Source organism: Ischnura elegans, chromosome 8, assembly GCF_921293095.1.
Source record: "Ischnura elegans chromosome 8, ioIscEleg1.1, whole genome shotgun sequence".
Classification (NCBI taxonomy): domain Eukaryota; kingdom Metazoa; phylum Arthropoda; class Insecta; order Odonata; family Coenagrionidae; genus Ischnura; species Ischnura elegans.
Window position 1 is genome coordinate 110,618,834 of NC_060253.1, and position 12,700 is coordinate 110,631,533.

Genomic DNA, 12,700 nt, shown 5'->3' on the forward strand with positions numbered 1-12,700 from the left:
TCATGATGCGGGAGTAGTGTTGTGTTTGTGCTGGCAGAAACCTTAAACTAGTAATTTTATAGAAATTTTGAGAAAGAAATAGGTATATTTTAAAAACAGATTTTTAAATTTTTTTATTTTTCAGGATTTTACGTTGATTTCGTTTTTTTTTAACAATTTTAATTGCTAGTAGTCGTTTTCTTTTTTTTAATATTTCCATTGCTTGGCTATTATTTTTATTTATTTTTTGAATAAAGATTGCAAAATTAAACAATAGACATAGAAAAGACACATAAACGATTAAATTGTCGATGCAGTCTGTACGTACATAGTTGGTCATAAAACCTCATATGGAGAGTTATTCGAGGACAGCTCCCGATGTAACATGATGCTACTGATTGTAAGTTTCATTGAACTCTGAGAACTGCTTTTCGGACACTCCCCTTGTCAGCTCGGGAGGTAAACGAGTGATTGTCTATTAAATTGTTTAATGAAGTCGATGGTGGGTGAATTTACTTTGTGGATATTACGCATAGTAATAATAAAGACGATTTGTTCTTTAAACTCTGATTTAATGCTCGGCAACCGCTTTCCACGTATTCTACGCCATTATCAAGCACAACAGCTGCATTAACCACTCTTGTGCTTGATAATGACGTAGAATACGTCGAACCAATTGCCAAGTATTAAATCAGTTTGGTAAGAGCAAAGTGACTGAATTATTACTGTTAATGTTTTATTCTCCAGCATAAACTGTGAGAGAAATACGAGTCCGCTCCTCTTTCCCCTTCTCTAATGGGCCAAACTAGAATGCTTAGGAATACGTACATTTGATTTCCGCGGGTGAGTCCCATGAATCCTCACGCGTCACGCAGGGGGCGTGCACTGGTCACGTGACACTCCATCAGCGGTCCATCCGCAGCTTCCGTGTTAGACGCACAACAGAGAAGGCATCTAGTACCTTCGTATCAGCTCAACCGCACTGCAACACAAATCGGACCATCTTAATCTACGGCAACTCATTAAAGCAATGCAATATCCCAACACCATCCGGTTAGTCGATGTTTTAACTAAAAAAGAGTTAGGACCTACGGAAGAAAGTTGCCATCCACCAGATACCACACAGCAGGCGGGCAGCCAGAGAGTTGATTCGGGCCGGTCTACATTGAGACATAAAGACTGTTTTATAGAAAAAATAGCAATTATTAGCATACTGCACTAAGCGTGAGATAACAAACAGTATCCATACTTCAATGTTCACAGAAAAAAATAACCCAAAGCCACGTGAATGCGCTTTCCATCCGCGTGTTGTTATTTCCAATCGCGACTCTTCGGATACGTCACCTCGGAATGAAAAATAACGTATATATTAGATGGAATTCAGGAGAAAACTCCGGAAAAGAAATCGATGGAGATATGAAAGAACTCGACTCAATTTCAGTTTACTTCGTTGTCCCGGGCGTGACTTAATGGATTCGACTTAAGAATATGAAAAGTAAAAAAAAATCTGTAAGTTCCACATGAATTCATTTAAGTACGACCTAGGATTGGACGTGGCGCGTGCCCTAGATGGGAGAATCTCGGAGAGAATCGTAAAAGGTGGCCGCAGGTTGGGAATCAGCCGCTTACCCTCAGCCACCACTTCCAACGATAACACGTCATTGGCCGCACTCCAGACGCGCTCAAAATCCCATTCCGGTGGACTATTTATTCCCCCTTACCAGCCAGTATTCAATAGATTTAATTTTAGGCGTTATTGTTTATGCTATCAGAGCTGTGTGTTGCTACTGCAAACAGGAAATTTAACAACAGAATGGGGACCTATGGAATTCCGTCGCTAGGCTATTCTGTGATGTAACTAAACATTTATCAAGTTGAATCAACACATAATTTGACTTTAGCAAACGCCAACTAATTATTTATTACATTAATTTATTTTTACGTGTTTTTTATTCATTTTTAACTATCATTTATGTCTTTCTTTTGAAAATGGAAAATTTTGTCATTTTATTATAGACTCTTAAAAGAGTAAGTTGGTGTGGCAGTGAGTGTGCAGATGAAACGCTTGAATCATAGTTCCGAAAATCAATGAGCAAAGGGTGTTTTTTTCATATATTCCCCGATCATGAACTAAAAATTATTAACTGAGTGACAGATGAAGTTATGTAATGTAGGGAGTTTGCAGGAATCAAGAACATCTCGAACGCGGATCAATTTGGAAATTCGGAGGAATATACGTGGAGATGTACTTTCAAAGGTTCTTAGTCTCTTACGTATTGTATGTATAATTGTGCGAACCACTTCCAACGAAGATTCCCATCCCAAGTAACGCCGCGCAAATGGAGACTGAGTACAATGTATTGATTTACCGGCAATGATCACATTAAATGTATTCTTTACTTGTAATCGCTACATATGAAAAAATGCTGTTGTCTAATCTACAAATTGCTTAATAAATGTAATCGTTACTTTCCAATTATGGATTGACCGACTGGTGAGTGCCAAGAATTTCGTGTAAACCGACGAACTCCTACGCGCATAACTCACGTCGAAATACCAAAGAAAAGCGACGTGTTATAAATCTTAAGTAAATAATCTTAAGGAAACATTCGATATCCTGAATCCTCCTGAATGGATTTCGGAGGCGGTTTTCATAAAAGAATTTACGATAAGTAACAAGTAGTTACTTTTTGAAGTAGAAACAGTTGCTTTCAATTCTTTTTCAAATTTTAAGAAGTGTCTGTGACTGAACCCAGTGACTTTTGCTTGGTAATCTGCCCATCATCAGAGTGTTGGGAGAGCGAGATAAATGCAGTGCGACAGAAGAAGAAGGGGTCGGGAGAAACTGGAATAGACCAGGAATGTCTTTCTATAGATCCAACACCCCATCCTCAACCCATTCAGTCGAAGAGACGAAGCCATTTTGAATTTTACAAGCCAGGAAAATCTCACGGGGGAAAGAGAGGGATAGAAGGGAATTGTCGGGACCACATGTCAAATATTAATCCCCTAAGGGGCACTGCACCATTCGGGGCACCGCGCTTGAGTCCAGGAAGGAGCGAAGTCGCCATTTCCTATTGATCGTCCCACAGTCCTGTGTTCGCCTAAAAAGTACGAGCGGGTAGGTACTCAGTTCCGTGTTTGCTTACGTTCTCAAACACCTCCTTTGATGACGGATTCATAACCCTCCGGTTTGACCTTGGTGACACGCGCTTCCAATATTTACCACGTGGTCTCGAGTTCGCCTTGACTTCTGCAACACCGAATGCACACCCCACAATACACCTTTTTTACTGAAAAAGTACTGGCTGCATCGAACCGCAGCGTAGGAGCGCGAAATATTTTTTGATGAACTGAAGCCTGGATTACACGTCGTTGTGGACTGCTACAGAAGTGGCAAAAACAAAAGTAGTGACGGTAGCGATGGAGATTTAATAATTCTATACCTGCGTAGCTAAATCAACAATTGCCGCTTGCGATATAAATTCTTAGCCATCGACTCCAACTGCGTTTCAAGTTGAGCTGCTTCAACTTTGCTAATAGATCGAATCAAGATATCAATCGCTTCGTGCTCTCTTCGTTGCCGCTGTCCACACCTACCAATTATGCATTGGCAGTCGACTGCTAAGGTAGTACACATCGACGAATAAATCCAGTATAAAATCTTTCCCATAATTGACTACGAACAACAATATCATAAATATTAGAGAAAAAATGGCCTTACGAAATTACAGCTGCACGGATCGTCAGAGCGGGGAAATATTTTTTTATGAAATAAAATCATTTCCCATCATCAACTGCGATTCATAATTTTCTAATTATCAGGATCGTAATGGAGCTTTATTTTCGCAGAATAATTGAATGCCCAACTTGGAGGCATAACTCGAAGGTTAACCGTGGATACTACTGGCTTTATTGCATTCGATTCCACCGCAAGGCGAGTGAAATTTGTCGAGTTTGGGATTTGGCGTTTTGCAGGGTTCCGGCCGTGATTCGAGGCGAAAGGAGTAGTCTTTCACGGCAAAGGGTTTTTGGGTATGAATTGGGATCGGCTCGGCATGTCCTTCCACGTCTGCCTCCCTTAAGAGTGAGCGAGGGAGGGCTATGAAACAACGTGAAGGAAATGAATTCCAATCGCCTCTGTCCACTCAGGCGGTGCCGGCTCCCACATGGTCTCAGCCGGCTAATATATGTATGTATTTATATTCGAACAAGCTATCAATTGAGGCTGAAGGCCGACTGAGGGACCCAGCACAAGACGAGGGGCAAAAGTGCACGGGTCCAGATGGATGCAGGAGGAGGATTTATAGAGAGGATTGGAGCTGGCGAATTGTCACATGAGATCACATGTCCTACGTCATCAATTCACCTCGAAATCAAGTTGAGTTCATTATTGGCTCTTTCCAAAAGGCCCTCGTAAAATGCTGTTCGTGGGAAAAAGTAAAACGTGTACATTGGAATCTAGCATATGCAATAATCGTAATGAAAATTAATTATTTTCGACTGTAGCTATATTTTTTGCAAGCATTTTCGCCAAAAATCTATCCATTTGGTATTTTTCCAGAGGAGGTATCTTTTTTCGCTTCCACCTTAGAGTTGTCTAAATGTCGAACTATCCATCAACACATCCATTACCGCATGCACCCTTAAGTTCCAGCAAAAGTGCACGGGACCAGATGGATGCAGTGATGTGTTGAAGGAGGATTTACAGAGTGGAGTCACGCAAACTCCGACACCGACAACCATGAGGTACGGATTACACGGAAACCATCGAGAGCGGCTAACAGTTCATATACTCTACAGCATGGGTAAGGATAATCAGGTATATAAGATAAAGAAAAGTTTATTTATTGTTCTTGGACTCTTGGTCCACTAAGAACATACAAAGGCATACATTAGCATCAGAGCTCGAGTACACAGAAAAATTGGATACATGCAATATATTATATAATAATGGTGACAGAAAATTCTAGTATATTAGTAAAATTAATTTTTATCATGTAATAGCATTTTATTGGAAAGTATAGTTTTGAAAGACATAACTGATTTGGAGTTTTTTTATTAGTGCTGGAGAACTATTCCAAATCCTTGCCCCAGCAACAGAAAAGGAGTTATTAAATGTAGTGGTTCGATGTTGTGGGACAATAAAAATCTGGTGACATTCGATTTGCAACATTTCGATTTTCCTCTTTAGACTGAAAAAAATTGCAAGAATATTTAGGCTGTTTACAATTGAAAAGTATAAATAAAAAGGAGGCAATCATGTATCCCCTCATTGTTTTAGCTTTAAGCAATTCTAACTTAGAAAATTAAGGGGATATATGTTCATCTTTTAAATGAATCTGACACACATATTTGATTGCCGCTGAATCAGGGTGTTTTTCTCTTCATTTGGTCATGGTACACAAGACAGCAGTAATCGATATGGGGGAGTATTAGCGAGGATACAAGTTGCTTGCGGGGGCAAAAGGTTTTATATGAAGGTACATGTTGAAGTTTTTTAAGTGGAGTTTTAAGTTTTTGCGCTAATTTATTCACAAAGTTGAAGTTCGAGCTGTAGTTTAGTATTTTATGCAACAAATAAATATTTAATATCTAAAAAAAGGAAAAAAATTGTCAGTAGAACATCACAAAGAAAGAGGGCATTCCTAGCGAATAGCCTTTCAGAAATGACAGTGAAACCGTTGAATTCAGGAAGCAAATCATTATGAGCATGCCTCTCTTAGGTAATATTTCGGCCACCGGTATCGCGGTTTGGTGCGTGAGGAAACCAACACTTTAGCCACCAAACTCTAGTCCTCTGTATCTTTATTCGTTCAATTCCTCCCAATATTCCTCGAGTACTACATGTGCAAACTCGTTACTCGCAGCATTTCCAGAAGTCTAACCCCACTTCCGAAATACCTCTGCCCTCACATCCCGAATCTCGAAATCAAACTGTCGCCGCCGTTGGAATAGTATTGAGCGAATCAAGCGAGGCTTGGCGGGTCTTTCTACGGCGAACGATTTATCGCCGCTTTGGTTTCCAACGAGAGAAACGAGAGGGAACTGGTTTCGCAATCGTGTCTATCAGAGAAATATGTGCGCGCGGATTTTCTCCGTCTGTTCGCTCGAAGCGACCAAATATATTCAATTGTGGGAGATTCACTCCCTTGGCCCAATTGAATTTACAGTCAAAGAGCCTCATTTTTAGCTCTATTGGCGGCTGAAGTGCACACGATTCATTCTCGCAAGCTTCAGCGGATGTTGATAAATCGTTCATCGCGTTTGCTGCCGTGTTAATGTCTCCATTATTGCCAGCGTTAATGGGCCAAGTTGTCCTGCGCCTTCAGGGGGGGTTCCTCTGAATATCCTGAAGAAAATTGCCGCATTCGGAGAGCTGTTGGATGTTTATTATTTAGTTATAGTTCCGTAAATGTGACAAAACAAGTAATTTAATTGGTGATTATTTCATAATCATAGAATAATAAGATGCGAGGAATATGAGTTTCCTAACTATGAAAATACGATGTGGGCAGAGAAAAGAAAACGGCCTGGCGTCTCCACGCGACCAACGGAGGGATAATTATCAATAATAAGAAAAAATTGATGTTAGCAGCACCACGACAATTATATTCCCGTAATGAGGGATGCCATGACATTCAACAATACAATGACTTTCAACGAGTGAGCCAAATAAATTTTCCATGAACTTTGCAGGTATATGGTTGTAACTATGATGATTAAAATTAATTACAGGCAGACCTATTTGTTTTCAACCGTTTTGCGATTAAAAGCGACCATTGACTTAGATAGTTTGAGCTATGAAAAGGCAACTTTCATTGCAATACGGTTTCTTATGATTGCGGCATTCATATTCTCGGGTAAGGAAGAAAACAAAACATTAATTATCATGCATTGCAAGAACGGATAGACTTACAAACTCATTTTTTCACGGAAAAGGAAAATAAAGGATCGTGGTAAAAATAGAACGGCTATAAAAAAATCCAAAATTACGCTCAAATTTTGGATAATTTCCTCGTTTTTTCAAGTAATAGTATATTATTCTAACACCCCGACAAGTCACATACTTAATGAGGCGATCTACGGGGTGGGTAGATAAAAGGTTTGTTAAAATGCTTAAGTGTTTAAGAATTTAATCTCGAGTTCACTTTGTGATGAAGAAATACGGAGATCACATGATCATTATTCTTATTCGGCGATGACTATAACATGCCTTCTCCGTTGCGTTGCCAGCTGGCGAATTTTCACATGATATCACATATCCTACGTCATCAATTCACCTCGAAATCAAGTTGAGTTGATTGTTGGCTCTTTAGAAAAGGCCCTCGTAATATGATATTCGTGGGAAAAAGTAGACCGTGTACAATTGAATCTACTACATACAACCATCGGAATGAAAGTTATTTAATTTCGACTGTTCCATATATTATTTTGCGCGCACTGTCGCTAAAAATCGATCCATTTGGTATTTTTCCAAAGGAGGCATCTTTATAGCTTCCACCTTAGAGTTGTCTAAATCTCGAAGTAACACATCCATTACCGCATGCACCCTTAAGTTCCAGCCGCGTCTACTTTTGAAGAAAGGCTCAGCATCATTCCAAGTGTGAGAGGCGATCCTCGAAAAGGAAAGACAGAGGTAACCTCAAGTAATGGGAAGTGTTTGCATTGCTGAGTTGAACGTGGTTTTCGATAGCAACAAATTAAGCGAGGGTTTCCGGTTGAAAATCGATGGTGTAACCATCTAACGGTATTACTAGTTACTTTTGAGAATTAGTTGCAAATACTGCAACACAGTAATTACTCCCTCATTCACTATTTACTTAGGCCGTTGAATTATCTATGCTATGGAGGAATATTTTCAGATGAGTAAGGTCATTGTAAATAGGGTATTCTATGTTATTTCTCCGTACCTATGGATCGTTGGTGCTCTTAAAAGAGTAAGAGAATTCAATTTTTTAGCATTTTTTAATATTTGCCACAAATTACTCACCGCATTCTTCTGATTTTACTTTCATTCAAATCTCTTTTTTTCAACTCATGGTCAAACGCACACAAGGAAAGAGGACGCAATGTCCGTATTTTAACGAAGACCAATTCCAAAAAGAAAAACGTTTTATTGAAGAGGCAAAGAAATCCATTATTTATTGATGCTCATTCTGGACGCAGACTCTACAACGGGGAATTACACAATTAGGTAGCAAGTATGTATATATGCGTGTGACGGCTTGTGTTTCGTGGGAGTGTCGAGCGCCCCCTACCAAGCGACGAGGGAAGGTGGACAGCGGACGAACGCAGTCGCTCGTACTTTCATGTCCCGTTTCCCGAGTAGGATGCATTGCATCCTCATTTCCCCAGACGACGGACACGCGCGTGCGTGCGCCGCACATGACGTCACTTGGCAAAGCGATCTGCAGCATCGCCGCCCCGGTTACGGTCACGATGGTAATATGGACCAAAGAAAAGTAATCCAACAAATAATTTATTAATAATACATTCAGAATGAGTACCAATAAATAATGGATTTCTTTGCCTCTTCAATAAAATGTTTCTCTTTTTGGAATCGGTCTTCGTTAAAACACGGGCATTGCGTCCACCTTATAAAAACTCATGTTAAAGTTAGCTGTTAAAATGTCATTTACCATAATGTGGAATAAAATATATTATTATTATTATTATTTTATAAAGAGGCGCCGAAGTCGCTATCGTTGAAAATTCAGCTACTTATCTTGTTCTATACCATTCATAAGTGTCGCTGCGATGACGGAAATTACACGCAAGAATCTAAATAGTAGAATTATTGAACGCAGGTAATTATTCGACTTATCAAAACTTATAAAAGATAAAGCAAATAGTTTGCCACTAAAATATTTTCTCTTACTCATCTATTACCATTCCACGACGGATATAAAATATTCTTGTTTACTGATCATAGTGACTTAGTAACAAGGAACGCATGTGTTGAAAATTTAATTATGGCTAAAAGAATATGAATTCCAACTCGAGCAAACTTTAAAATATAGAGAAATATTTTAAAAGCCTTCGTAGAGGTAACTGCGGCCTAAATATACCGATCAGGCGAGAGATAAATTGCACAATGAGCGCAAATGAAAGAACGTGACGTCACTCGTTCCACCCCTCGCATCTGACCCCTGGCAACAATGGCTTGGAGGGACAGCGAGTCTCTACGCTCTAAGCTGCGGAGCAATAAAAATACGCCAACCCCATTACAGTCAGCATCCCTACCGCTATAAAAAAAAACACTATCGAGACCTCATCCGCGAGATCAAAAATAAGCCGCTGTTTCGAGACAACTATTTGCTGAGAAATGCCGTACAAAGGAGAACACGGAGGCGAGCACGAAAGAAATCGTTTGTGGGGTTTAAGTATCTGAACGGCTGCTTGAAGGGGATCACTTATTCGAATGAGATAGCGGGATCAAAAGCCCTCAATTTCATCTGATTTTATGGGCGCACCCGTTTTACATATTTTATTGCATCCTTCGCGGCTCCGTCATGTTATATCCACCACTTATCACCGAAAAAAACCGTTAGTGATTTAACTGGACAACACTCGGGAATCACGTCACGCTAGTGAATCAGCGGGAGCTCTTTATGTATTATATCCAGAGAGACCGGATCCCGGTAGAAAAGACCGCGATGGCGAGCCTTATAAAGAATGTCTTGGGCGAGTGAAAAGCCCGTCAGGAAATCTGGAAGTTGATAGCGATCATGAACTCACTTCACGGATCAACTATTGGAAGTGAATGGTGAATCCATAGTGATAGACCTTATCCTTCACAATTCCATCATGGCGGGTGGAGTGCGTATCACGTCGGCCAGGCCTGACGTAATCCAAGATAATAACACTCAAAACTTCCTCCATAAACAATAATAAATGATCTAATGTTCAAGGAAAAACTTGATGTGGTGATCACGTCGCCCTGGTGGAAAAATCATCGAATTCAACACAATCATTTCAGAGGGTTGAACTAAGTTCAATGAATTTCAGATATTACAATTGATATACTGGAAAGAATCAAAATATTTAATTTCTAACGTCGAATTATTTTAAAAATTGCAGCACATTAAAATATTACTTAATTTGACACTGGAAGCTACTTACACGCTGTAATGTGCAGCTCAGCACTAAGTATTAAAAATGAAAATATAATTTATTTTTATGAATATTTTAAGAAATTTTATTATATTTAACATATTTTAAGGCATTTGTAAATGGTTTCTAATGATTGCATAACAAAAATTTGGCCAACTTATTGGCGTTATTGGCCACCTTATCGTGATGTATGTATATTTATTGATATTTAAATTAATAATTTTATCGATTTTTATAATGAATGCAAGTCATAAAGCAAATCAAAAAACTAAAAACATTAATTTAAACCATTTTTGAAAAATTTTATAAACCACCCTTACGAAACATTCAGTGATTTTTTCGTGGCAGAACCCTGTAGAAGTTAGGATTCGTGAAAGAGAGAGAGTTACTATTTCGCACCCGTGAGGCCACATCCCCAATATGCAGCGAGCAAATGGGATTCCGACCCAAAAAAAGACTTAACCCGCCAACATTCGATAACATACCAAGGAAAGCTGCCCTATTCGTCAAAAACTGCAACGGACGTACAGAAAGCGTTGAAGTGGTCCATCTCCCGATGAAGGGGTCCCGCCACCCCGTAATTGTGAGGTTTGGAGGGTTTTACCTCGGTGGGACGGTGGTAGAGTCACTCTCATTGTAAGATGAGGTTTGGGGGATGCTGAGGCAAATCCCGTCCCCGTCTCGAACAAATACCAGTTGCTGTCGGAAGGAAACTCCGAGGTATCAGACGTGCCTATTCCTAACCCGAGACCGGCACCTAGGAAGAGGCGTCAGAATGTGAAGGGGGAATTGTAGTGAGGGGGGGAGTATAGCGTCGTTTCTGCACGGACATCGGATCCTCCTTCGTGGACCTTAGGCCGGCAATCCGATCGTGGTAGACCCCTCTGAACCGTTTGGGAGTCCATTACACGGCCGAGTCGGCTAGCTGTGTAGCGAGTAGAACATTTGAGCACTGTAGGTCTTTTTTAGAGTAGAGAGTAATGCAGAGTGTAGATATATTAGTGGGTTGAAAAATAAAGGGATAAGTTTAAAACTTTTCATAGATAAAAATTCTTCCAGAAATGAGAATAGAGCAGTAGAAAGAAAAATCAGCGTTTCAGAATCAGCATTACCGATTTACAATAATACAGGTATTACTTTTAAGCACGAGAAGCGTCAGTCGAGAAATACTTTCAAAGGCAGTCAAGGCTCAAGTAATTTTAATAGTGAGACAATAACACATGCATTTCCATTTATCAGCGGTATAGAGTCTGTGAATAGTCTATTCGACAAAAGCAAATCAGAATTATTACCGAATCGCAATAATACTAGTTCCGAAGTTTTAATCGTGGCTGTGGTTAATTGCCGTAGTTTAAGAAACAAGATTCCCGAATTCCACCATTTAATTCATAGTACGAAGTGTAACGTTATTTTTGGAACAGAAAGTAGGCTAAAAGATAATGATTCAGACAATAAGATCTTCCAAAAATCGTTCACTGTTTATCGGAAACATAGAATTAATCGAGTGGGGGGCGGAGTTTTTATAGCTGTAAAGAACTCAATCGTCAGCCAATCGGTAACCGTAACTGAGACCAGCACTTAATCTGTGTGGTGTTCCATAAAATATCCAAATTTCAAAACTATTTTATTATGCTCGTATTACAGACCACCTAACTCAGATATAACATCAATGTTGGATTTCGAAACCCATATAAACAGCACAGCATCCAAGTATCCCGAAAGAAACTTGATGGTAGGTGGAGATTTCAACGTACCTTCTATAGATTGGGAGACGTATAGCTTCATTCCTGGGGGAGATAAAGGGAAAGATAAAGACGCAGAGGACACCATATTAGAAGTCCACAACATTTTCAGGCCCGACAGAGACATTGAATTAAGAGAGATATTTTACCGACCAGATAGTTACACCAATTCGCTTCCCCCTCCCTCCAGAACAAAAAACCCTTAGAGTGCCGGGGAGCGCTATCGCGCTCTTCCTATATCTCGTGAAAAGTGCCAGGAGCGCTATCGCACTCCTCATGCAATGTCACTCTTAGATGCTGATAATTAACTAATCATACAATTGTCAATGTTCATTTTATTTTAACATTAACTATTTTCTTCAAATTATAAAATTAACTCATATTACCAAAAATTCGTCAAATAATATAAAAAAAGGTGAAACCGCATTTAATAAAGATTTCCTAAAGTTTTTGAACATATACCTTTACTTGTTTTTGAGACCTAATTTTTTTCCCTAACCTACAGCAAAATCAGCAAAAATGCATCGGCACTTTTGACACTTTAGTGCCTAGAAAATCGGTTGGCACTCACACTAATACATTCATAGTAAGGGCATTCCCTATCCTTTTTTGTCAGCGTCAAGTGTCCTGACACCCCAAGCCATGGGCCTCCCCTCGAGTCGGCATATGGAGTAGTATGTACATACAAACGAGAGTTTTTACGGAATAATTAGTCGCGAACACAACACTACCGGTGGAGATTGTTCGATGCGTTCCCTTGGCATTGGGTAAAGGGAGGAATCAAGAATTCATAATTCTTCCTTCTGTCATTTTTCGAATACGACTGTTTGATGGGGATGGAGGAAAATGACCGCTGCGGACAA

At 39.7% G+C, this 12,700-nt stretch overlaps 1 protein-coding gene across 1 annotated transcript in view; it reads right to left on the reverse strand.

Moving 5' to 3' along the window:
• LOC124164480 overlaps window positions 1-12,700 on the reverse strand; it is a 329,242-nt gene that overhangs the window by 209,351 nt on the left and 107,191 nt on the right. The window contains exon 2 of the mRNA XM_046541811.1: window positions 808-961. Coding sequence (XP_046397767.1) covers window positions 808-833 — 26 coding nt within the window. The 5' untranslated portion in view covers window positions 834-961. The remainder of the gene's footprint in view (window positions 1-807; window positions 962-12,700) is intronic.